The 27,211-nt window shown below is 37.7% G+C and overlaps 1 protein-coding gene across 15 annotated transcripts; it reads left to right on the forward strand.

Moving 5' to 3' along the window:
* The first annotated feature begins 2,620 nt into the window (after nucleotides 1-2,620).
* On the forward strand, nucleotides 2,621-22,005 carry ODF2L (outer dense fiber of sperm tails 2 like). 15 transcript variants are annotated; one of them, XM_040704848.2, is made up of 18 exons: nucleotides 2,621-2,858; nucleotides 4,804-4,963; nucleotides 5,703-5,863; nucleotides 6,105-6,228; nucleotides 7,086-7,220; nucleotides 8,356-8,418; nucleotides 8,789-8,860; nucleotides 9,804-9,920; nucleotides 11,793-11,978; nucleotides 13,233-13,342; nucleotides 14,827-14,962; nucleotides 15,693-15,803; nucleotides 16,026-16,130; nucleotides 17,233-17,391; nucleotides 19,409-19,494; nucleotides 19,582-19,744; nucleotides 20,648-20,773; nucleotides 21,832-22,005. In XM_040704848.2, the coding sequence occupies exons 3-18, from the start codon at nucleotides 5,721-5,723 to the stop codon at nucleotides 21,958-21,960; spliced, it is 1,965 nt and encodes a 654-aa protein (XP_040560782.1). In that variant the 5' UTR covers nucleotides 2,621-2,858; nucleotides 4,804-4,963; nucleotides 5,703-5,720; the 3' UTR covers nucleotides 21,961-22,005. The 15 variants fall into 15 exon arrangements, with proteins under 15 accessions (XP_040560782.1, XP_046800587.1, XP_046800586.1 ...); XM_046944631.1 differs by lacking the exon at nucleotides 2,621-2,858 and adding an exon at nucleotides 3,230-3,534; XM_046944630.1 differs by lacking the exon at nucleotides 2,621-2,858 and adding an exon at nucleotides 3,230-3,277.
* Nucleotides 22,006-27,211: the final 5,206 nt, after the last annotated feature.

The following is a 27,211-nucleotide window of genomic DNA, read 5'->3' on the forward strand; positions in this document are numbered from 1 at the left end:
CAGCTGGATTTACAGTAACAAAGAGGACTAGGAGCTCTGACCCAGGCAGGTCAGTGCATGCAGTAAAGGCGGTTCTGCAATGCAGCAGCTGCTGTAACCTGCATCTAGGGTGACACGTTCCCAAATGACTCTCAGCCATAGCCTAACATGCTTAGCACTGAAACGGCGGTCTCCAAATGAAGAACAGCCAGACCTGCCACCATGTAAAATGTTGTTCAGGAGGAAGAACTGCCTTTTACTGACCTGTACCTTCTTCTATCCATTCAGGTATAGAAACAATACAGAAACACCTGCTGCTGTTCTAACAGCAGTGAAAATGATCTACTTTTTCTGTGAAGTCCTCCACATAGAGATGAAGATCCTTAGGTGGGAGCCTATAGCATCAGAACTCCTTTGGCCCAGTGCTGATAACCCCAAGCATTGCCAAGGAAAGGACTCCCCTGTGAGATCAGGCTGAGAGCTGGAGCTGTTCAGCCTGGAGAAGAGAAGGCTCCAGGGAGACCTGAGAGTGGCATTTCAGTATCTAAAGGGGGTCTGTAAGGAAGAAAACTCTTTATCAGAGTCTGTTGTGGTAGGACAAGAAGAAATGATTTCTAACTAAAAGAGGGGAGATTTAGACTGGACATAAGGATGCAAAACTGCTTTTTACAATAAGGGTGGTGAGGCACTGGCACAGGTTGCCCAAAGAGGTGGTGGATGCTCTGTTCCTGGGGACACTCAAGGTCAGGCTGGATAGGGCTCTGAGCACCTGATCGAGCTGCAGGTGCTCCTGTTCATTGCAGGGAAGTTGGACTAGGTGAACTTTTAGGGAACATCCCAACTCAAATAATCCTATGATTGTATGACTTTGGGGTAGACCTGCCTGAGGAGCTGGCATGCCGCAGCAGAAACCACCATGTCTAAGTTGTGTGAGGAAATGTTGTCATCTCTCCTGGACATACATTGCTGTGTAAGGCAGTAAGTGTCCAAGATTGGCTGAGAGAAAGGAAGATCAAGTCCTTCCTTTCCCAGAGAAGATAGCATTACACCTCATGGCACATAGAGGTATGGGGAAGGAACAATTTTACAGACAGGGCAGTAGCAAATCAAAAGAGGAAAAAAAAAGAACACATCTGCTGATGATGCAGTGGAAGGATTACACAGAACTGTTCTACTTTGTATTTCCAGGAGTATTAATGAAACCTTCAGTTAGAATCTAAGAGCACATGACTAGGCAAATTAATCAGTAAGAAAGATATTTTATTGCCACTGTTTATATATTTATTGTTCTGTGAGTGGTGGCTTTAGATTTGGGACCTGGTACAGTCCTGTTTATCGATACGACCACAGAACCTTGGGTTTCGTGACATGTCCATGCACTTTGTAATGTATCTTTGCAGGTGACAAGTTGGTCATGGGCAGGAGTTTAGTTACCAGTCCAGGAAGAAGATGAGAACTGAAAGCACATTTCTTTCTTAATGTAACCCCTTGACCTCCTGGATAAACCTTGTTTGGTTTGTTTGGTTTGTTTGTTTTCCTTATGTCTCTTCCTTGTTCCCTCCTCACCTTTAATTCTTAGCAGGTAACCCAGTTTCTCTTTAAAGCTTTCTAGCTCTTCCTCTGAAAAATGAAACATCAGTTCATTTTTCTCCCTGCCTTTAGGAGCACCAGCACAGCACTGCAAGCATATTATGTGCAGTTATAAAGAAGCCAGTTCCACAGCTATGAAGTGAAAACAGAGCCTTTTTGTGATAAGCAGCTATTGCCAAAATTAAACAATGGACAAAGAGTGGCTTTGGATTCTCGAGTTTCTGACACAGAAATGGGAAGTTCCACTCTACCTTTAAATCAGATAAAGTCATGAGCTGCAACAAACACTCCGCAGTTTCTGCAGTATTTGAAGAAGTCACTCTCCAGCACCTCTAATTAAGTCTTTTGGTTACGTGGCAGTTGAATTGTTCATTATATTTCCTTTAATTATTTCCCACTTGGAGCATTGTATAACAGGGCCGTCTTAAAAAGGTTTTATACCTCTTTCTTTGTTAATGAGGTACAAAGTGCAGTGCTTACTATCATGCTGGTTAACCCTTGACATAGTTTTGTTTTATTACCTAAGCAATCACCTTATTTCTAGATAATTGCAATCGTGTATTGCCTTAAGAGTAAGTCTACTTTATAGCAACTTCTGAGAAGTTAGAATTCCAGTCTCTGAGCAGAATATGAGACACCAAGAGCACAGCTGACAAACTGCAGCGCCAGTGCGAAGGTCTGATGGAGATCATTGATTCACTGCTAAAGCTATGGTTCCTATAAAGAACAAAGCAGAGAGCTTCTCCACATGCAGAGACAAAATCTCCCCCGCAGTTCAGGTAGAAACGTCATTGAACCATAATGAATCATGGAGTGATTTCATCTTTAATAGTATTATAAATGTTGGAATTTAGCCTTTGTTTTGTGTGTGTGTGTGTGTGTGTATGTGAACTTCCTTCTGTGTTCAGAGATGTGTGCCTCATCCTGTTCAGAAGAGCATTTGTGGGGGGAGGGAGGAATGAAGCAATCCGTCCCCAGCCGCGCTCCTCCTATCGCAGCCTCTCACACAGCTCTGGCTGCGTGCCCTGAGTGCCGCTTGTTTTCCTGAATCGGTACCACTACGTCGCCCAGCGCGTGACAAGGAGACGGCATTTAACACCGTCCAAACCTGTGGTGACCTGAGTGCCATGGGCACCTGCGTCAGCTTGCAGATTTGGGGTCCCCTGGTTGTGTGGCGGTTCTGAGCAGAGCAACGCTCCTGCTGTAAGCGGGGCTCCGTGGGCAGCGCGGGGCTGCGTGCAGGGCTCCGCAAAGGCGTTTCCGTGGGAGACGACCCAAACGTCGCTCCGGTAGGAGGCCGTTACCTGCGTGCTCTGCGGGTGCTGCACCTCGGTTCGCATCTGTTAACCTCGTACAAACAGTACAGATGTACCCAAGGAGCAGAAAAGCCAGGAGCACGGTTTTTGGTTTTTTTTTTTTGTTTTTTGTTTTCTTTGCGCAACAAAAAAAGATCCGGAGAAGTCCGTTTAAATAAATAACGACAACCTCAGGAAAAAAATAAAAAAAACATGTTTTAATTGAAACATGCAGAAAGAAAGCAAGCGGGAGCAGCGAGCGTGCCGACCCGCGGGGCTCCCCAGGCGCCCTCCCCGTGCTGTCACAGCCGCCTCCCGCGGCACTGAGCGCTCCGAGGTGCGCGCGCCGCAGCGGAGCAGCCGTTGCCGACGCCCGGTTGCCGCGGCAACGGCTGCAGCGGTCCTCGGCGGCGGTGAGGGCCGCTCCCGCTCGGGGGCGGTGGGGTGAGGGGAGCGGGGCCGGGGCGTGCGGGGGCCGTGTGAGGGGACGGGGCCGGGAGCGGAACCCTGCGTCTGTGTGCGGCGTGCGGGCGTGGAACCGCAGCTGCGAGCTTCGCCTTCTCCTTCGGCTGCGTTCCGCTTGCTGCTGCTCGGGGTGATCGCTGTGCGCTCTGTGAGAGAGATCTGTTGTGCTCTGTGTGAGAGAGATCTGCTGTGCGCCGCTGACGCGGTTAGTGAGCAAAACAGCCCTACGCGGCGTGAATACCTGCGCAAAATTTCGTTTGTGTTGTGTTACATCTCTGACGGGGCTGCGTTCTCTCTGCGTTTTGCAGAGGGACCCGGCTGCGTCCTGAGGTAACCTCGCGGGCAGCGGCGCCGCACGGGGCGCTCTGCAGCGCAGGCAGAATGCCGTTACCGCCGCCGCCCGCAGCATTACCGCTGTGTAACCGCACCGCTCCCGCGCGCGGCTCTGCCGCTCACGGGTTTTTTCTTGCTGATGTTAACGAGGCAAGTTTGTTCTCTTCTGCTAAGCTTGAAAAATGGCGCACTGAAACGATGTGAAAATCTTATTTCTTCTCTTCTGCATCTGTAGACGAGCTAGGAGAAATTAAATTTCGCACTGAGCCCTCCAAGGTGCTGTTTTCAATGCAAGTGGTTGCATTCAACAGCCCAGCTTTGGTTATATAGCTAAGAAATAGATACAGAGACCCGGATTGTGTTACCCAAACTGGGCCTGCTAGGAAATGTAAGCACGTAGTAAAACGGGAAGCGAAAGTACACATTAAAAAAAGTAATATTAACAACAGTTAACTACACTACTGGGGTGCAGTTATTTGCCTTACAGCAAGAGTTTGAAATAGGGCACTGCGTCCTGATTCTGTGGGGGGATCTCCTGGGATTCTGGTACACGTTTCCTCAAGTATGTGACAAGAGGAACATGTATGGAAGAATATAAACCTTCTGCCTGCTGAACGCATTTGGAGAGGCTGCACCACTTGGTATGGAAGCAGGAGTAGTTGGTGCTGGCTGGGTATGGCAGAGGCAAGGCAGCTTCGTGCTGCTCGGCAAGGGAGAGGGGCAGCGGGGTGTGTTTGCCAGCGTGCAGCACCTGGAGCTGGACTTCCATCCCATGGGCAGCACATTTCCCTGTGCAGCTCCAAGGTAAGCAGCTGACCCCAACTGGGGAAAGAGGAAAGCTGCTGCTGCCTCCAAATGGGATGAGCTGCTGTGACACATGGTGTCTCCGCATTCACTGCAGGGAGTTCACCTTTGCCTCACAAAGGAGGTGTGAGCTGTCAGTCAGAGGGTGCATCCTGTGGTACCACAGGGTTGTATACCTGCTGGAAATCGTAAATGAACGTGAGATTTGTTTGATGATTACCACTTCTGAATTGCCTGAAGAGCTGACTTGTTTTATGCTGGCATGCCTTGAACTGGGCAGGTGCATACCCTAACGGTGGATGATACCAAATGCTACGTAATCACGAATGTGTTTCAGGGAAAAAAGGTGTGTGGTACCTGTTACACCTCGAGAAGAGGGAAAACTCTGCTCACTGATTCTGCCATATAAAAATGATTGTCACAGAACTACAAAAGCTGCCCAAGGTGGAAAATATTTTACCGAGCTAAGCAAAGAATCTGACGACCCAGAACAACAGGTAGGAGAACGGGTAAAAGAAAACGTAGTACCAATGTGAATATAAATTTATTATGCAAATATTTAACATTTAGTCTTTTTTATTTATTTTCTTTATTACAAATAGTTGAAATATATATATTCTTTTATGTCCTATGCATGAAAATGTTCCTGCAAAGTTTGAAAGAGTTCAGAGGGTTGTGTAAATCAAAATAGGGGACAGATCACAAGGAATTCATATATAACATCAGTTAAATATGAGCAGTAGCATGATATGGAAACCTTGTGGAGTAAAGAACCAAGATTTCTTTTAAAATTAGATGTGATCTTTCATTTCTGACTTCCTCGGTTCTCTTCTGGAAGTCATAACCTTTACTTCCTGCAGGCTGACAGATGGGTGTTTGTTCTGAACATTCTTTAATTTTAGAGATACTGTTTTTGATCTTTGGGTTCCCATAGAGCTGACAGTCTTATGGCACGGGGCTTTTTATTGACAGCTACAGAGGGAGTACCTTCATAGACTGTGGGGGAGATAATTATGTGAGAACCCGACAATGGCATGATTAATTCAGGTCCATTCATTTCTCAGTTCTCGGAAGTCTTTTAACAATTCCCTTTATGCTGATCAATTACTGCGGGGGCAGAAAAACACCATTCCTGTTTGTAATGTACTTCGTGGCAGTGAATCCGCACCACTGTAGACAGGGACAAATCAAACTGTAACTGAATACATTGTTTATAAGCTCGTATCGACTGTGCAGGAGGAAACTTGGAAAAAAATGTGGGGGCCACGGCCTGATAAACATGGGATCAAGATTACAGAACTGTTCCCACTGCTTAAAGGAGGCTCACCAAAAAATCACCTACCACAAAACTTGAATGGAAGCGTAGAGAGAAGATGCGCTTCAGACAAAGAGAGAAGGTAAAATTTCACAGTACGAGGAATGCTTTAATTAGTTACCTTTTAACTTATTTTTAAACAAGTATGTGAGAATAATGATGCAGAGAAGCCAAAGTGTAAGATCCATACCACATCAACTTCACTGCGCATCTTCTAAAAATACAGTTGTAAAATTACATGTTATTAACTAGGCGTGAGTCTTGTTTACTTGCATACTTATCAGCAAAAGTCAAGTTGTATTTATTATTTTGTATGTGGCCAGGGAGGAGGAAAATGCCTCTCATGAAAATGGTGCTTCACAGGAGATTTTTGAAGCAGAAATGGCAATTAATTCAGCAGAGAACTTGTTGCCAACTTTTAAAGACATACTTGGCAGAATGACAAATGTAAGTACATTGTAGTCAAAACTTCGTACGCATACTAAAAACTGGATTCAAGATTAATTATTATTGTCTAAATTTATTGTCTCTGTCCATGTCTATGGGTGGTTTTTGAAATTTAGGTCTTACATTTCTGATCTCTGCAAATGCTTGTCCCACTTCTAAATCCCTTCTGCACAGGATGCACAAAGAGTTCTTGAAAGAGCAGAGAGGTGTGAATTTTCCTACTTTAACCTTTGACAGACATATACATAAACCTTATTTAGATGCATTTCTTAAAGCCTGCATGCCATTGTTTTTAAGGAAAAAAAAAGACTGACAAGTCACAAGTCAGTGCTGCCTGACTATAATTTGGAGGGAGGTTTTCGTGTTTTTTAAATAATTTATCATTTTAAACTGTCATCCCAGTGTCTCATTTGATCTTTTCCCCAAGAACATTAACACAAACTTTTTCCATACTTATATTATATGCAGATGAGCATAAGACGACTTCTTTGCAAGGAGTTCTGGGAAACCTTTTGATTGCAAAGTTACCGCTTCCTTTTGTCGTTGTTGGTTTTTTTGCTTGTTTGGTTTTTTCCTTTCTTTATTATTTATTTATTCTAATTCCATTTGGGCTACTTATCAGGAAGAGCTATTAAAGATACCTTATTTCTGTTTGAGTAGAAGAGAAAGCTCTGTGTTTCTCATACTGTTTAAAGATTACTTCAGCAACGTTTTTCCTTTTGCTATTTTACTTTTAAACGTTGCAAACATTCATTTATTTTTACTGTCTGCGTTCGAAAGCAATATGTAAATATTAGTAACAAACGTTTGAGGGGGAGTTGTGGATCGTGTATAATCTTTTGGTTACAATCTTTTAGCAGGTTTGTAAACCTTCTACATCAGAAATGATAATTATTGATACACAGGAGGATTTGCTGGTGAAAGAATTAACAACACTCAAAACCACCAAAAGATTGTTATGGCTTTTACTTCAAACAAGAGAACAGAAACAGGTAAGATGATCCAAAGCAATCACTAGCTTCCTGTGGGAGCCAGGGGTCACGTGTCAGTGAATTGCAGGACAGGTTTTGAGTACCTGGACAATGGAAGGAGAGAGGATAGTCCCACAGGGAACTGCTTTAAAATAATGGGAATGCAGAGAGATTAAGGAGATGGATGCACCTGGGGAGCCAGGTGGGCTGTGACAGGGTGCAGGAGCTAGTTAGGCACAGGTAGTTCCAGCTGGAAGAGACATGCTTATTTTAAAAGGATTGAAAATAGCTGTTCCAATTCCTGATATGGAGAGCAACATGCTTTGGAGAACAAGCACAGCACATAGTGGTATGTGCTGGAATACTGAGCACAACTTGACTGAAGGATTTGTTCTGCCCTCGTTCCGTGGCTAATAATTTAATTGCTGGTGTGTGTGTGATCTGGGACGCCTTATGGTGCTGATTGTCATTCAGAGCTTAGGTTACGTCTAATGGCATAAAGTGCTGAGTTACCCTGTCTTCTTGGAGATGTTAGATTCATGCTCCTAGCAGTGGCACTAAAGTGTTTTGGATGTACAAATTGAAAGTCCCACTATTTGTTTTGTTTTATTTATTTAAATTTAGTCCTCCTCCAAAATTTGTACTTTAAAATGTCATTGGCAGCGTTATAGCTACATATATTCTCCTAGATTTATAGTAACAATTAACATAGATTGATTTTTCTTTTCTCTTAGACTGTGTTTTATATTTCATTCTTCAAGCTTTCATATCTAACTGAAGTTACTGAAAGCCTTTAACAGTTAATATTAGTCTGTAAAATATTACAGTTTGTACAGATACTTTTACTGTATTTGATTATGTGTTCAAATAACATTTAAGCACATAAGGTTTTCAGACTGCTTTTTGCTGAAAGAAATAAACTGGCGTATGGAATGACCCCACTTTGTTTTCCTCCACTGAGTAGTTTTATGCGCTAAATAAATTGAATCTTTAAGGTTTAAGTGACCAACTCTAAATAGCCCACAGGAGCACAAGTTTTAATGTTTATATGTACCGAACTGAAAATGAACTGAATAGTATGCCAGATTCAAAGCTAAACACTAAATCAACTGCAAACTGAAGTACTTTGCTAATATTTCCTGCTCTTGTCTTGCAGATAGACAGCAAAAACATTGAAGCTTTGATACAGAAGTTAAGTGAAAATGAAACCCACAATATGGTAAGTGAACTGTAATATCTGTCACTTTCTTATTCTACGTGGTACACTTAAAAAGGACTATGTTGTGGTATACAATTTCACACCAGAGTAGCACAGGGAGCATAGTGCTTACTGATACAATTGGACTGTCACTACCACGTGATTATTGCATATTTTAGAAGTGATGTGTGCTGGATTTTGGCATCACTGCTGCTACAGAGTAGTGTGTGTCATACGTTGTTTTGTGTGTAGAGTCGACTCTGAGCAATTACTGCAGTTACTGTAAATGAAATATGAAATGGAATCTCAGTCATTTTTAACTGAAATCTTTGTCAGTACGTATTATGATATTAGGCATGAAAACAATTTATTTTTTTCCTCCTTCATGAAGAGTCTCAGGAGAAAAATAGTAGAAAGAGAAGAACACGTTAAAGAACTTTCATCCAGGATTCAGCTTAAAAAAGTGAGTGACCAGCTATTTTGGAATAAATGTTTTCTCCCAGTATACTATATTCTTATTTTGTAATCTAATGTTTCAATGAAAGCAATTATTTCAAAGATCTGGGCATTAAAAAAAATGCCTGGAAGACATTTCTTTACATAAACATATTCGAACCATCAACACTGTATTCACATTCATTTTGAGTACAGATTTTCCTTAACGCTAATGCCCCACAGTTCTGGGTGGGCCACAAATCCAGACTAGTGGCTTTGGACTTTGAGTGCTCTTCTTACTGGTATCTGTAGTGAACACTTGTACTACTACATTAACATTAACTCTAGTCTATGCTAGTAACATGATGTATTTCTGTTTTTGTTGTTGTTTTATTTAAAGCAAGCCAAAAGAATTAAGTTGTGAAAGAATTTCATAGATCAGCTGACTTGAGTTCTGGTGGGAAGTCATCTTTCCCTCATTTTTTATGTATACCTCTAAAATTGAATGATTTAAAAGTATTTGTAATTTTTACAGCAGTTGGTGATCTTTGGGGTCTAATGAAAATCAGCTCCTGTCTAATTATTTAGTGCAGAGCTCATCAGTTTGGCTTAATTTTGGTGGACCTGTTATCTATGTACTTTTGTTTAGCCTGGATTTCTGTGTCAGTGCATCCAGGCCCAGTTCGTCTTACAAAGTTAAATTAAATATGAGATAACAGGTGTACAGATATTCTTTGAAGTCTGTGATTTTTGTTAGCTTTCTACAGAAAAGTTGTCTTGATGACACTGATAACATTAGTAAGAAGCTACTGATTATGAGCATACATGTAGACTATGTTTTATCTTTTTCACCTTCTGGGAGAGTTAAAATGACAGTTGGAAATTCTTCAACAAGGAAGAAAGAATAAAGTTCACATCACATGGCATTCTCTCCAAAGACCAGTAAATCTGTGTTTATTTCCCTTTCTTAGGTCCCTGTACTGAAGGAAGAGTATCTATCAAGACCAGTAAACACAATTGAAGCTCATCTGCAGTATCAGATTCAAAGAAAAGAAGTGGAAAATGATGAATTAAGGCTGAAAACACAGGTCAACATATTTTTATGTGCTTTAAATTTAAAGGCAAATTAGCAAAGCCCTTCTGTGGGTTTATTTCAGAATTGAGAGTTAAATCTTTTTTAGGTGTAGCTTTGATCAAATTGAATAATATATATTGTTGCATATATCACTTCAAAGAAAACTTTGCAAGAAAAAATCTGCAACAATTTTTTAAAAATAGCATTTATATTTTGCAATTTATCTTCATTGTCTTAATTGCAGGTTATTTTCTTCTAATTATTTCAACTTATACATAGTAGTAGTCCTGCTGAAGAAATTTAAGCAGACATAGAAGTGTTTGTACTCATCTAATTTTACTATCTGAGAGACTGATATCTTTCCTATTGGGTGTATGGAAACTGCTTTAGGAAGAGAGACAAGTCCCAGAATGACTTTTCCACTGTAAGTTGTTTGAGATGTGTGACAGACCAGCACCTGTTTCTTTTCATAAACTGTGGAGGAATCAATAATCCAAAACCACTTAAGTCTGACCATGTTCCATGTTTTCCTATAAATCAAAATTAATTTCTTGTACTACATAGCACATTTGTTAGAATTACTACATTTTCATTAAGTAGTACCTGGATAAAGTAACTGATGAATAACTTTATTTTCATTGAATCTTTGTATAAAAGTGTTGTTTGTTTCCTCCAAAAAAATGCTACAGTCAGTTGACAGCTCAAATCCTGTAGATGACTTTGTTAGTACTTAGGAAAAAGATTGGGATAGCTTACGGAATTTAATTCACTGTTTAAATTTGTCTTGGTCGCTGAATAATGCCCAAAGCATTCATTCTTATGTGATTCTGACCCCCTGTGGTTGTAACAGGAGATAACAGTTATTTACTGAAATCTCTAGTTAAGGAAAACTGTATGCATACCCAAATTTTTCAGTTTCTCTATTCATTGAAATCGTTTTTCCTGCAGGTCATATTTTATATGAGAACTATTTCCTGCATATATTTATATGCAGAGAGACATAGACCTGTTGAAATGCATCCAGAGAAGGGCCACAATAATGATCCCAGGGATGGAACACCTCTCCTATGAGGACAGGTTGAGAGAGCAGGGGCTGTTAAGCCTGGAGAAGAGAAGGCTGTGATGTGACCTAATAGCGGCCTTTCAGTATCTAAAGGGGAGCTACAGGAAGGTAGGGGACAGACTCTTTAGCAGTGTCTGTGGTAATAGAATGAGGGGAAATGGCTTTAAGCTCAAGGAGAGTAGCTTTAGGTTGGATATGAGGAAAAAGCCTTTTACAGTTAGGGTTGATGAGGCACTGGAACAGATCACCTAGTGCTGTGGTTGATGTTCCATCCGTGGAGACTTCCAAGGCAAGGCTGGATGAGGCCCTAGGCAACCTGATCTAGCTGTGGTGTCCTTGTTCACTGCAGGGGAGTTGGACTAAATACTAGTAAGCTGAGACCATCTTTCACATGGCAAACTACGTAAATTTTCCATTGATTGTGGATAAGTTTTGGAGTCATTAGCAGCACCTGTACTGACAGATATAATCTCATGCATAATATGTGTGTTTTATGGCAACTGGTAGATAATAGTATGAATAAATCTGGCAGATTAATGTAGGTAAGCAGTGTGTCATTATTGTCTTCATTAATGTAAAACATAAGTTAAATGTTAGACTATAATCAACTATAAAAAATAAAAAGTTACATGTTCCTAATCATTCTTTGCTAGAATATTGATCAGTGACTTGAGCAAAAAAAAAAGTATATTACTGGTGTATTTACAGAGATACTAATGGAAGCAGGTTATAAATGCAATTTCTGTTCTTCATTATGATACCTCACAGACTGATTTATAAGGTGTAGGATTTGAAAAGACTTGATATTTAATTATGCTGCAGACTCTAGAGAAGAAAATAGCAGAGTGGAAACTTCAAATTGGTGAATACAAGCGTCAGATGTTGGCCTTGAAGAAAACAAGTGAGCAAAAAAAGGCTTATCTGAGAAGAGCAATTAGGTCCCAGAAACAAAAAACAGAATGCTTTGAAGAAGCTGTGGAAAATTTAACCTCCAGAGTAAAAGAACGTGTGAGTGATTACACTGACCAATGTTGTCCTGCATTAAATTGAATGAATAATTGGGAAACTTTCACCTTTGTAAAATAGGAAAGTTTTCTGTTGCATCGTTTGCATCTCTTATTTTTTTCCTCAGTTAAGGAAAAGCTTGCTATAAGAGACATGAAAACCATTCTTGTACTCACTGTTTTTGTTTTGTTAAAATTTAGTGAATGTCTTTATGCAGTTGTATACTTCATAGTAAATAAGTGGAGTCTGATCAGCTTCATTTATACATGTTCTGATCCTTCTCTTAGACCTTTGTGGAGATGCAATAACTGAGCTTAAAAGTATGATATAGCGTCAGATAAGAACTGGGGCTGAAGTCTTTGTGTCCTTTATTTATTAGCCTACGGTGTCTCATACGGATGCTTAGCTTTCTATTTCCAAGCTGCTTGCTTTGAGCTTTTTTAATATCCAAGCATATAACTTTAATTCAAATTGTTGTGTGGCTTCTACCTTGCCCGTCACCTGTGCACAGTGTGTAATTTTTGGAAAAAGTCAGGTGGATCGGGACTGTGCTAAGACCTCTGTCGACTTATTTAGATTTCCTAATAAGAGTGTTCTCACAACTTTTGTGCATTGCCATTGTTTAGGATTTGCCTGTATTATAAGGATATTTTTCCAGTTAGTATATCTGGAGATGGCTAATAATTTGTTTTGTTTCCTTTGATCTCTGTAAGAAGTTACATTTAGCAGTCCAGAGGAGTAGCATTTGCTTACCTCTTGAACTGGTAGTGTTTTGTATTCATACTGTTGTTTTCTTCCCATTGAAGACCTTATTTCGTTTCAAGATAGTATGCTGGTTAATGCTGGAATTTATGTAACCTTGCATTTCTTATATAGCTATATACTTTTTTTAATCCTTAAAATGCTTTGAGAGAATTTTATTTTGGTATTAACTTATACTGTTTATAAGTAGAACAGATGTATTGGAGGCATTTTTTTTTAAGGAGTATTTCATCTTAAATAATGGTACATTCTGAAGCTGGTATAGAGAACCCGTGTTTAACTGTGTCTATACTTTGAAAATAAGTTTGTATTACACTTTATATTTTTTAAATGTGTGTAGTTTATTTGTTCTCTTTTTGAGATTAGATGAAATTTACACTGCTTTGTACTAGAGAGTTCCAATAAATAGCTCTTGTTTAGAAGATTTTGTAGAACAAGATGGTGCTCCTTATGGCATCCTTATGATACATGATTTGTAATTAATGTGTTCTGTAGGAAGTGAAATTGTCTGAGATACTGTCAGCTTCTGATGTCTGGAAAAAACAACATGATAGAATGGTAGAAGAAAAGACAATGTTAGCAGTTCAGACAGAAGACCTAAAGAAGTAAGTTAAACTCGTGGAGATCTAATTTATTTCTTCCAGTCACAGAAATTTGGTATTTAGTAGCTTATTAGTATTGACAATGTAAGAAATTTTATGTACTCATATTAAAATTCTGAGCAGAATTTAGTAGCTGGAAACTGGAACAAGTGAAATGAAGCTAGAATTCTTAAACAAGTGTGTTGTTTTTAAATAACTCCCTTGTAGAAGCGAGGAACCTGCATGGTTTCTTTCAGCTGGAGTTTGCTAGAGATTATTGTGCTGTTTCACAGAATCACTGACTTAGTGATTCAACAACTTGAGTCTTAACCCTTGCAACTGCTGCGATGTAAAAATTCCTTATTTGGGCTTTCAGGCTCTACTGCAGGCTATGACAGGAAAATTATTTTGATTCCACTAATATCTCACCCTACTAGTGGACAGAGTTCCTCACAGATGTGCATTTGAAGAGTTTACTCTTGTCTGAAAAAGCAAGACAAGACTGCCCAATCTTACTCAAGCAGTGAAATGTAGATGAAGAATATTCCATCTTCTTTGTCAGACAATGACAAATATCTTTTAACTTTTAACATATCTTTTAATATGGCTCTAATTCAAAAAAAGGAAAAGAAACCAGTAAATGCTTTTATGCTCAGACTAATGCAGAATGCTTATTTTATAAAGATCTTGATTCACACTCAAATACATAACAACTCAAATTAAATTAGCTTGACTGTTTGATTTTTGTTTTAGAAAATCTGTTATTTCTTTAAATATGTTCAGAATATTTTAAAATTTCACAAGAGTATGGGTAAATGAAGTGAGGCTGAAAATCTGTCTAGGCAGTTATGGTTCATTGTATACACATAAGCACCTAGGAGAGAAGAGGAAAAGGAAAACATCTGATACTTTCTTCAAGCGCTCTTTTTACTTACTGCTGCTTTTTGCCATCTGTATTTGAACTGGAAATACAAGTCTTTATTGAGATGTACCATTCTATTAAGGCCTGTGGTACTAGACAACAAATGACTACCTAAAGAGTGAAATTACTCTCATTGTTTGACTTCATTAACATGAAAAAAATGGTGAGGGACAAATGACAATTTATTGCTTTTAAAAATGGAAAGTACTATTCCTAATGTAGCCATGGAGTGCACTTATTAGGACATTGCCTGTTAGACTCCTTTAAATTCAGTATCGTTCTTTTTTTTTTTTTTTACAGTAGATATATTTGCCTTGGAAGTACACTGTGTGTTGTAATTAATACATTTATTTACAACTGAGCTGGGTCTACTTCCTTGGTGAACCACATCTCTTTTGGAAAAAAATCATCTTTCAACATACACTGCTTTCTTTAGATGTCTAAATGTGATCTCCCATGTATTTATTTATTTTTCTTGTATGAAATAAGAGCAATGAAGTATTTTGTCCTAAGGAACAACTTGATTTGCATAGTAAGAGTTCTGGAAACATTATATGTTACGTGGAATTTCTTGCTATCCAACAAGGCAAATCACAAGCCTTTCTGAAGACCTGAAAAGAAAGGAGGAATTCAGAAGAAAGGCTAGTGAGGAACTTCTTGGAAAGCTAAATTCTGTTAACTCTGAAAATGAGAAGATTTATCTTGAAAATGAAAAACTAAAGGTGAGATTACTATAAATCTCTGAGAAACAGTTTGGATTTCTGATGCATATATGAATTAACCACTTTCATTTGCTGTTGTTCATTTGTCTAGAGATCCCAAACTGGTAGAATAGATGCTGTGACCCATTTTTTTTCACAGGAAGTGGAATGAGATGTTAAAAATTTATCAGTGGAAATCTATGGCAAAGATAGAAACAGGATTTTCTAGTCATCCTATTTAACCAGGATGTCGTTTGTTTTACAGTCAGTGGATATAAAATTGCTTACCTGGAAATTATTCTCTTTATATTAAAGTTTCACAAACACAATAATTGAATTTATCTTGATTATTGATACAATTTTTTAAAGAATTTCCAGGTTTTGTACTGTATTTATCTTCCAAAGTAAATATTCTTACAAGCAGATGTACTGTTATTTTTGATTGATAGGATAAATAATTGCTACTGCTTTCTATGTCTTCAGGTCACTTGATTGTAATATATTGTAGGTTGGGTTGTTTTAATCGTATCGTAGAATCATAGCATGGCCTGGGTTGAAATGGACCACAATGATCATCTAGTTTCAACCCCCCCTACTGTGTGCAGGGTTGCCAACCACCAGACCAGGTTTCTCAGAGCCACATCCAGCCTGGCCTTGAATGCCTCCAGGGATGGGACATCCACATCCTCCTTGGGCAACCTGTTAATGTCTTTTGGTTTTGGCTTTTTTTTCCCCACATGTTTTAATCAAGGCTTGCCTTGCTGCTTTGGAAATCAGTACTGTTTCTGTTGAAAATGACCTGCTATGTCTGCAAGAAAAGACCAAGCTACAGGAAAACATTGTTGAAGACTGTAAAAATCAGGTGAACAGCATATTGAAATGTTCAAACATAAGTTTTAAATCTATAAACAGTTTTGAGTAAATCATAAAGGTTTTATTTGTAATAAAACATTTGTTGTCATGGTGATTAACGCTAATAGTTAACGATAATAGTTGTGTAACACTGAGAATGATAGAAGCAATGCTAATCGTTCTATTTTTCTAGATTAAAAAAAAAAAAGGCTAAAAATATGTTGTGTCCTAGGTACGAGAATTAAAAGCAGAAGTAGAAGTACTGAAATCCAGGTATAAAATCATCTTCAGTGAAAACAAGAGTATAAGAGAAAGCAAATGTTTAGAAGTCTATGAGGTAAGTTTTGCAGTAGTATAGTAGGCTCCCAAACGGTTCTGTGGGACATTGATCCTACAGATGTTAATGCAATCCACTTAATAGAAGTAACAATGTACTGGCTCTTTTTATTTTTCCATGTTAAATCTGAATTTAATTGCTTTATTAACTTCTGAGTGGGTGTCTTTTGCGTACTACAAAACTGCAAATAGCTAGGAAGAAAATGAGTTGAAGACAAATGACAAAGGAGTTGGGCTGCTATTTTAGAATTTGTTCCATCCCTTTAAAAAAAAAAAGTTTCTGTTGATTTTAAAACTAGATCTCTCAGCAGAGCATCTATGAAAGTTGTGTAGGAAATAAAATCCACTGCAAGACTGTTCAGTGGTGTAAGTTTGATTTATGCAGCAGTCAAAAGCGAGAACCAACACAGAGACAAGTTATAAGTTTTTTCAGCAGGTGGAGCTGAATACTGGAACATGGTTTGCACTTTAATCATCAGAAAACATCATAGAAAAGTAGCAGGAAAATGAGTTTCCTCAGTTTCACTACTCATAACATTGCATATATTTTTAAGCAACAGGGCTGAAACAGGGTCATGTTTTCAGTTGCCTGCTGTGACTTTAGAGAATAGAATTAGTTCTCAACAAACAGCACCTGAGATGTTCATTTTATTTTATACTCATTGTTTTCCCTCCATTCGTCTACAGAATGGAGAAAAATACTTTCTGATCCCATAAGTAATATCTGTACAGCATTGTGTGCAGCTTTAGGTGTTATCAGTTGTTGTCTTCTTTTCAAATACTGCAGAACTTGTTTGGCTAGAATTTTTCCTGTAAGCATGCAATTTTCTACAATCTATTATGATAAAAATCAAAATTTGGATGTTGCTAACACTTGCATAATTTTGTAAATGTTTGTTATCAGTGTTCCTAGTCGCCAACTGCATGTTATGAGAGAAAATTCTCCAATGAACTTATCACTTTGGGTTTTCTGATGAAACAGATGACGCTATGCAACTTGTGTAGAATTTTAGGTTTACTACTTGCATGGAAAGCTGTTAGGTATCATAACAGTTAATCATAGCTTTAGACTTACATCTTTCTACTGTGATAATACTGTGCAGGTGAGGGACAAAGCAGAGCCTAAGTTGAAGGTGTTAGAACATGTTTGTGGTTTACTGAAAGCAGCTGAAGGAGAACTGCGAGGATTTCAAGAAAATCTTGTCTACTGGGAAAGGATCAACACACAGAAATGCAAAACCCCCAGGGAGCTGCAGGTTCAGGTGCTTTGTTTGTACAGTTTTTTAAAGACAAATGAGGAAATTATGTAGAAGTTCTCCAGAATAATTTTTCCTATTAGTGTTTGTGATGGTTAAACTGTTTCCTTTGTTTGCTTCATAAATCAGAAGCTGAGAAAGTATTGCCAAGTGTATTTACATTAATTCAGTATGGGAGAAGAAATTCTAGTTATTTATGTTTACTTTTCTATTTTGTATCCTTAATTTAATATATTCTCTGTCCTTTAGAATAGCTTTGTCCTGACAAGTCTTTCAGAATTCTTCTCTGAAAATAAATGTGCAAATCTAATTATTGTTTGTATCTTGGGGAGTAATTTAATACTACATTCATTTTGGTTTTTGATGACCAATTCACAAACCGGACAATATCTGCTCAGAAACATAGCTATAAATTATGTTTTTATGATTACTTCAGCATTTTAATGAATACATCATAAAGGTGGGTAAAAAGAAATGAAATATCTGCTTCAATAAAATATTTTCCATTTTTTAGCAGCATGTTAATGCTACTACTTTTATTTTCCCTTAAGGCCTGAATCTAAACGTTTCTCAGCATTCTTTAGCTGTGGCATCCATTTCCGTGGTTTGGGCTTTACTTCCTTTTTTTGTTTGTTTGTTTTATTGTGCTTTGGGTTGGAAGAGAAAAATTTGCTAGCACAAATGACACAGGTGTTTGAATCAGTAGGGTGGGAAAAAAATTTAATCTTCCTGTGTGTGGAAGACATGCTGACTTCAGCTGAAACACAGTGAGTCTCTGTGTCTCTACATGCTTTATTCTTTAAAATGTAGATCTTGATTTTTCTTTTCCAATTTCCTGTCATTATCATCATTATAGCATCAAACTTTGCTTGTTTCTGTCATTATGAATACTTGTTTCAGAAGCTCATGAATCCATCTTTGCCTAGTGAATTACTTAAGCAATAATTAGTTTAGAGGTGCACATATAAAATTATGTCTATTTTTAGTTTTACTACATATTTTTATGAATAAATTTAAAAAATCATCTTAAGTATAGTGGAACTAATTGGGGAATATAAACACTAGGCTGATAAACAGCAGTTGAATTTTGGCAGTAAATCTTGATTATGTCCTTCAGATGTTCTAATCGTATGATTAGATTTTAGAAGAATTCCTTTTGAAGAAATTGGACCATGTGCAGACGCTCTTTTCTGTGCTCATCTGGACGGGGACATCAGCCTACTGCCCCTCTGCTGAAAGCATATTTTACTATCATTTACTATTTATTTTACTGTTAATAGAACAGCCTGTAATTGTATAACCAAACTCAGACATGTTAGCTCAAGTTACTGAATGGAACTGCTTGATGTAGTCCAGTAAATGATGGAGATTGTCCTTAAATCGTCATACCAGCAGAACTGAGATGTGGCCATTTACTGCTGATCTCATGCTGATGGATGGTAGCAAGAGCAATAATCTCATTGCTACTGTTCCGAGAATTAAAAGTAAACATGTAAAAGTTAGTCAATATGGATGCTGGGTGGGGGTAAGACAGTTTGGCTTCTTTTTTTTTTTTCAGTCTCTTCTTATGGACTCAGTTGCCTTTTTTGATTATGCATACTATTGTCAGAAATCTTTGTCAGTACAACCCTGTTCTTCCATGATAATTGTGTATGTATGTATATATACATGTATGTACACTTATATATGCTGTATCATTTTTATGGTTCCTGTGGTTGTAGCAGTGAGGGAACTTATTCTTGCTGTAACCTAAAGCCTAAGTTCACAAGGAGATAGACATGGCTAATCTAAATACATGAGGCTACGTAAGCAGCATATGGGTTTCATTACGACTACACTTTGTTACACAGCACATCTTCGGCTCACATAAATTTTTAGTATTTCATTTTTTTTGAAAACCTGAGTATAAGATGTGTACTTGAACTCAAAATTAGATTGACTGGATTCTATTGGGCATACTTAATTTATTTTGTAATACTTTTGTATAAGTCTTTCCACTAGAAAGGAATTGTTATTTGTGCAGGAGGAAGATGGTGTAAATTCTGTGGGTAATTGCTCCTTAGAAGAAGAAAACAGTACCATTCAGAAGAAATATGAACATCTTAAGAGGTAATTCTTAAGAAAAAAATGGACTGTGACTGATTTGTGCTATTACACTGTACTGAAATATAACACGTTAAACTCTTTTGCATAAAGGATTCTAGAAAATATGCAATTTCAAAATGAAGAACTTGCTTATCTGATCAAAAAAGAAGATGAGAGTCTTCAGTGCAGTAAATTGCAGCTTGAAGAGAAAATTGCAGAGTATAATAGTTTAACCAAACAACTGGAATCTGCTTTGGAGGAAGGAAGAAAAATGGTACTGATGGTTTAATACAACTCTTAGCTTTGATTGCAATTTTCTACTTTAAAATGACATAAAATTAAGAATGCTTGAAAAGAAAAATGGGAAGAGATTATTTGCATACAGGGAACAATGCTAGAAGTTTCTTGGGATTCTATTGAAGTGTGAATTGCACCATTCAATATCTTTGTAGAATTAAAAGCCTATTGAAATTAATGACAAAGTTCAGTGGACCAACGTTTCATCATCATTTTTGTGACAAATCAAAATGCTTTAACCAACCTAACCAAGAAGGTTGGTTAGGTTAAATCCCACACAACTAAGTTTATGGACAAAGGCTTAACTCTTCCTTTTTCTTATTTTCTTTGGAATAGCTGGTCCACAAAAACTTTAGTGCTGATATATTTCTAATCTTAAAGCAAGAATTTACATGCTTTTAATGTTAAGAAAAGATTTATTATTAACACAAAGGATGCAAACGCTAAATAAAATGGAGAAGAAAATGAAGGAATTTAGATTTCAGTGAATTGTATTGTTTGATATTAAAATAGGTGTGAGGTTGTTATTTCCATCTCAGATTAATCATGTTTGGAAAAAATAAGTATTACTTTTCTCAATGCTATGTGAGAGTATAGATTTGGTTTTGGGGAAAAAAAAAAAAAAGATTTGAAGTACACGTATAAATCTGTTGCAAAAACTGCTCCCTCTTGTAAATATTATATTTTTTTTCAAACAGACTTCATTCAGACTCAGGCAGAAGTTTCCAGGTTTATATAGTTTTTGTGGATGGGAAATAGCTGAAATTTTAGATGATGGAATGGGGCAATATCCCTATTAATGCTAAGGTGTAAGAAAATAATTTGATTGGGGGTTTAAATATAAGTAAACGTACATAATTTCTCTGTCATGCTAATTTAGGTAGCTGAAGAATTTGAAAAAATGTCATACTTAGAACAAGCCCTTCAGACAAAAATGCTCGTTCTTGAAAATGAAGTGAGAGAGAGACAGGAGGAGAAAAAAGAACTTCTATGTGCATTTCACCGTGTGAGTAAATAATACTGCTTTTGACTTATGGAAATGGTGGTGTGATAATTTCTTAATGTTTCTTCTGCTAAAAGCCAAACTTTTAATATAGTTGATAACTGTGTGGGGGAACAGCAAATTATTTCAACTTGACAATATGTTTTGTATATTGACACTTCTAGCAGATTTAACAAATGTCCAAGCATATCTTACTATATAACTGGAGTAACACTGAGCTTATATTTCCTATTCAGACCAGTTTTCCAGCAAAATAAAAATCATAAAGTAGGTATGAAACTGTAATTTCCCTCTCAGATTTTTCATTAAGCATAACCATGTCTGAGCAAGTATATTAGATTCATAACCACGTAATAGTATCTTTCTTTTTCCTTTTCTTTCTGTCTGTTCATCTTTCTTTCTTCCTGACTTGTGAAAAAAAATTCTTGCCACACAGGAATTTATGCAAAGCTTTCAGTCGTATGCTGATGTTGCTGTAGTCAGTAACAGAAGGAATGTTTCGTTTTTTCAAATTGACAAGATTTTAAATATCCAGGCTTTGATATGTAGATACTTGCCTTCTTAAACTGTGGTTCTGCTAAATGGGTAATACTCTCTAAAAGCCAAAAAACAAAAAAGGATGGAAGGGAGGTGCTACATCCAAACTGTTCTTTTAACTAATCCAGCAAATCTCAACACATTTTCTATTATTAGAGTGACTTCAGCCAAGGTTTTGATAGAGATTTCTCCAGCAATCAGTGACAATAAGCTACAAAGCTATTTACAATAAATAAGAGACAATACAAGAGTTATCACTCTTAGACCCTCAAAAACAGGACTGTGTACTCTGACTTGAAGTGTTCAAGACTGAAATTGCAGGCCAGCATGTTCAGTTTGGTTTTGACCAAAGGCTTAAGCAAGGCTTCTATATCCTGAGGTCCTTTTGGGTATCTCAAGTCTGTAAAGCCTCTGAAAACTTTAATGGATAAATAAGGCCTCTAAAATGTAGCTACTAACTCTATTACATTATTATTTGATTTGCATTTTATTTCTAAGTTGTGTTGCCTTTTTTTTTTCTTTAGAATGAAAAGCACCATGAGGTATGCTTGAAGGAGCTGGAAAACAGCCTACAAAGGTCAGAAAACAAGAAGCAGAGCATCCAGAACTATGTGCAGTTTTTGAAAACCTCATACATAACAATGTTTGGCTGAATTCTGTAACTTCATTTATTTTAATAATAAAGAAATGGTACAAGATTTGGCTCTAACTCTTGTTAGAGGCAATGCTATTGATCTTATGGAATTTTGTGGGATTGAGCACTATAGTTTTAGCTCTACTCTGAGAAAACCTCTGCTATGGATCTAGAAACACAGATTAATTATTATATTTCCTACTTGCTGATCACATACAGAATATTTACCTGATACTACTGACGGAAATAATTGTATTATTCGTGGAAGTGAATAAAGTAGAAAGGCAGACTGCATGATAGTGAAAGGTAAGTGTAGGATATGCACACACAGCTGTAAATTGATCTGTATGTGACCATGTTTCAGGTTGTATGTTATAAATTCTTGTGTCTCCTTCTAGACCATGGTAAATACAGATACACGTTACTTGCCCAAGATGATGGCATCTGTTCTATTAAGACAAGCAGGAATTTAGAAAGCATTAGGTTTTCTTCCTTTCTTCTCCCTACAGCTTACTGCACTGCATGAAATGGTTGCATAAAATGGTTGCAGCCCCAGTTATCTCATCCAGACTTTGTCTTACATCTCATTCTGAAGAGAAGTATATCTATCTTATAGGAATATACAATAATTAGGAAAGTATTTCAAATACAGATATAATTTAAGCTCTGAATGTGTTGATAGTGTCAGACTGACACAGCACTGGAACAGGCTGCTTAAAGGTTGTGAAGTCTCCTTCTTTGGTGATATTCCAGACCTGCCTGGATGCCTACCCGTGTGACCTGCTGTAGGGAACCTGCTTTAGGGGGAGAGTTGGACTCAATGATCTCCAGAGGTCTCTTCCAACTCCTGCAATTCCGCGATTCTGTGATATACCCTTTCATGCTGACACAACTTCATTAAGGTATTTGTCTGTTTGAGTACAAAGCTGCAGTCCACAGAAGTAAGACTTATGCCTCAGATTAAATATGTAAATATTCAATTGATATGGGGCTAACATAAAGAAAAAACAACAAAGAACACAATTCTGATTCAGGAAGTAGCTGTGTATATAAATATATAGAGAGAAACCCATGCTTATAGAACTGTGGCATGCTTTTTTTCAGAAGTAGTACCTTTAGATAAATACATGTAATTTAGAATTCATATTCTAAGAATACTTACTTTTTGACTGAAAACATAACTTGGTGCACGCACGCTCTGTTTGCTGCACGTAGTATTTTGTTGTTATTTACGTGTAGAATGTTGATGTTCTTTTTTCACTATTTTGCAAATGTTCATCCATCCTAACAAATACTGCTATGTGATAGTGATCTTCTTGTGTTCGGGTCTTTTTATAAAACTACAATTTAATATATATGGCATCTGCTGATAGCAAATCTTTCTGTAATGTTCTTGGTTTTTGCATTTTACTCTTCAGTCACCCCAGTTTGCCTGGAAGAGGGTCACCACTTTTTTACAATTCTGGTGTGATGTATTTGATTATACCATCTCATAGCAGTACTGCTGAGCTATTTGGAATAGCCTGAAGAGAGAATAAGACATCAGGTCAAAATACTTAGTGCAGTCCTAATTTACTTAGAAAATTCAATTTAAAATAAATAATTCAAAACTGTGTGGTATACCTTGTCAGGACTTTGTGTACTGTTCCATGTTTCCTAACATGCCAGGATTTCAGAGTTATCAAGAACAGGTTGCTTAGAGGTTGATAAATTCACTTTCTAGCCAGTGAATTTCAATATTCGGTCAGAGCTTGCGAGCTTCAGTTAGGATTAAGTGCAAGCATGTACTGTCCTGAAGCTAATAGACCTTTAATAGCTGAGCTGAACTCGCTGCTCCTGCAATTCTTTATTGGTGATAAAACGGAGGGTAATACATCAGTGTCTCATTGCTGTTTTTGAGAAAGAAAGTATTTGGGGCGAAAGATCATTGTTTTATCATGTGCTTTAGACATATTAGTGTATGGGAACGCAGAAATTAAAGCAGAAGCACAGGTCTTTGGGCTTCTTGTGGCCCTATCCCCTTAAATCCTGTCTATTAGCTTATTATTAGAGGATTAAGGTTGATTTAAGAACTTTATCTTTTTCCCATCTAAGGGACAAAAACTGCTCTAAGTTCTGTTGTAAGGTGGACAGTTTGCAGTAAGAGAAGAGAAATTCAGTGACTTCTGTCTGGATTCTTGTATCCTTAAGGAATATCTGTGTAGAAGACATAGCAATTACTGGATGATCAGTGGCGCTGCATGGTGCATTTGATCTGACTAATAGTGAATGAATTCAACACTTGGATTTTTGTTAGAAAGCAAATTAACGTGCAGCTCCAAACATCATCTACTAGAACTGAGTCCAATATTCTGCTTTGGAAAGGAGCAAGAGTAGAACTGTTGTGACAAAATCACTTTGTTGGTGTCTTCTTACAGGAGAAGTGACCTGTGACCCAGCCTCCTCCACTGACAGGCTGTTCAGCAGCATAACATCTGTATACAACCCTCACTGTGCTGGAAGCCTTCGAGCTGGCTAGCACAGAGATCAAAGCAGGGCCCCCGAGGAAGGGGTTGTGCGAGGGCACAAAGTAGACACAATGATTGCAGGCAGATTTCTTTTTGCTTTTGTTGAAAACCTTCCTGCAGATTGTTTTAGGGCTGATATAGGCTGTGCACATTGTATAAGGCCAGAGGGGTGAAAGTACGATGCTGACATCCGCTGATGAGGAATTTAAGCAGTCAAAAATGTGAATTTACTATAGTCACACAGTTCACCCTGCTACGTGTTTGGGTTCAGTGTATTTTCCTCTGAACTTGTGGCTTTACTTAGTAGTAAAGCTTTCAAACACTTGAAGGTAGGGCATATTTTATATTGCCATCCACATCTATCTACACATTTCACTCAGGATTCTTAACGTAAAGCCATTGATTTGCAATCTTTTGCAGCTACAAACAGTCCAAGCAAGCAGTAAGTATATTATTCCCATGCAGATAATTCTGTTTGTACTAATAACAATATTATTTTTTCTTTCCAGAAAGCAACTGATGTGTAAACAGACCCTTTTTTTAGGGTATTTGACAGAATGGATCGAATATCTGATTCGTGTATCATTTTATGACTGATTAGTTCATTGAAAAGTGATAGTAAAAAGGATGTTTTAAGTGTAAGACTCCCACTTATGGCAGAATAAACATGGCATTTGTTGTGTGTAGAGCCATACCTTCATATTTATTGAAAACATAAGTATTCCATATGCCACTATTTCCTTTGAAAATTGAAACCAAGCCATGCTGGTTAAGTTTGACATGCTTTTCAACCAATTCACTCTTTAAAAGATCTTTAACGTCTAATTTCTAGAGCAGCTGTTATACATACAGCAACTATCTCCAGATCTCTCATCACCGTTTTAGGCATGCTGAGCCCTTGTTCATTATCACGGTGACCACATTCCTATTCTTAGTAAAGTTGCTTCTTTGCAGAGTAGCAGCACGCTCTGCTGGGGCAGAAATCCACTTACTAATTTACAACTCCACCCACTAAATGCTACTTTGAATTATAAACTACCAAAGCAAACGACATATTTTTAACAGCCTCAATTTTTACCATCGTGCCTTATGAAAGTCGACAATGTTTTTGAAATGCACAAATGCTACGTTGTCATTCCAGGTTATTCGCAGAACATTGGCTGTTCTTTCACAGTAAGGTTTTCCTCCCCTCTCTCGACTTGAGAAAGTCAGTGCACTAATATACTGCAAAATGCCTACCAACAACTCGTTATTTTCTAGAGAATACAAATCTTAAGATATCTGTAGAAAGACTGCAGCCTACAATCTTTTAACTCTTGTAAAAATTCTTTTCCGGAGTACAGACAAGCTTTCCTGACTCTGTCCTGAGCTTTATTTCCAATTTGTTTCTGAATTTCTGACCATAGAGTAGGATATGTGTTTTCTGAATCATTAGCATGATGAGGCACTGGATCATACTGCCCAGAGAAGCTGTGGATGCCCCATTCCTGGGGGCATTCAAGGCCAGGTTGGGTGGGGCGATGGGAAGCCTGCATGGGGCAAGTGGTTTGGAATTAAATGATCTTTATGGTCCCTTCCAACCCAAGCCATTCTATGATTCTACAAATCACATAAAACATAGCAATGACATGAAAAGATGTTTACATACTGCTGTTTAGTGTTTTGGGTTGTTTTTTGTTTGTTTGTTTTTTATTTTAATGTTTAAATTGGGTTGTTTAGTAGCAGATCGCTTCGGTGCAATTTGCTAGAGAAAATTTCTCCAGCAGCTCCTGGCTTTCATCTTTTTATGAAATCCCAGAGCTTGAGTACAGAAAAGTGTCCTTGCTCTGGAAGGCAAGGATGGTGACTCTGGATAAGGTTCTGATCCAGGACTTAGCACTCTGTAGGTGGCAGCCTGAGCACCAACATGGTGATAGGAACAATCTAAAAAGATGAGACTGGCTTTCTCTGCAATTAAGTGAAGGCTGAATGATCAGGTTTATCTGGCAAGAATTTTTAACCCTAGTTTTTAAAAAACTGGGTTGTCATTCTTTTCAAATTTAAATAATTTTCCTACTTCTTTTTTGTTCTGTTTTGCTAGGATTTTGGCTCAGGAGAAACTTTACAAAGGTATTTCTGAATAGACAGAATCCCACAGTTTCTCTACCAAGAAAAAAAATGAGTTCAAGTTCTAAAAGTAGAGACTTCACATAACTGTTCTGATATTTGCTGAGGACATTCCAAACCTTAATAATTTGATGCATTTATACTCCAGCACTGACATACTCTATCAGGCTTGTGTGACTTGGATATTGGTATTTAAATCCTTCTTTGCATATTTGTGTTTCATGGGAGTTTTCCTGACAGAAACGTTCAGAGATTATATTCTTGCTGGCGATTTCTCTTTCTTTATGCACATATAATAATGGAGAAGAAATGTGGTTGCCTTCTAATGATGTGCTTCTAGTTATTAGTCTTAAAGAGGGCAAAAGTTTATTTTTATTGTAACTATTACCACTTGGGTAAATATCGCTTTACAATAGTGAACCTTCATTCTGCAAATCAGACTTAACTTCCCAAAGTGTGAAGAGATAGATCTAAGAGCTGTACAGGTGGATGAAGTATTAAAAAGTTGGTACAAGATTGCCATATTTGATTCCAGTTTTTAATGATTTAACATCTACTTTTGTCTGTGGTTATGTAAATGAAATACTTCTGGCAGAAGATAATTGTGAAGGCTCATGCTTGTGGAGTTCTGTGAAAGAGTAGATGGATTAGAGAAAT

Source organism: Gallus gallus, chromosome 8 (assembly GCF_016699485.2).
Source record: "Gallus gallus isolate bGalGal1 chromosome 8, bGalGal1.mat.broiler.GRCg7b, whole genome shotgun sequence".
In the NCBI taxonomy this organism is placed as follows: Eukaryota; Metazoa; Chordata; class Aves; order Galliformes; family Phasianidae; genus Gallus; species Gallus gallus.

Coding starts and splice junctions, on each gene's coding strand:
- ODF2L (XM_046944625.1), top strand. Junction 8,419..8,788: donor AAAATGAAACCCACAATATG/GTAAGTGAACTG, acceptor TCCTTCATGAAG/AGTCTCAGGAGAAAAATAGT. Junction 20,774..21,831: donor TTCTATGTGCATTTCACCGT/GTGAGTAAATAA, acceptor TTTTTTCTTTAG/AATGAAAAGCACCATGAGGT.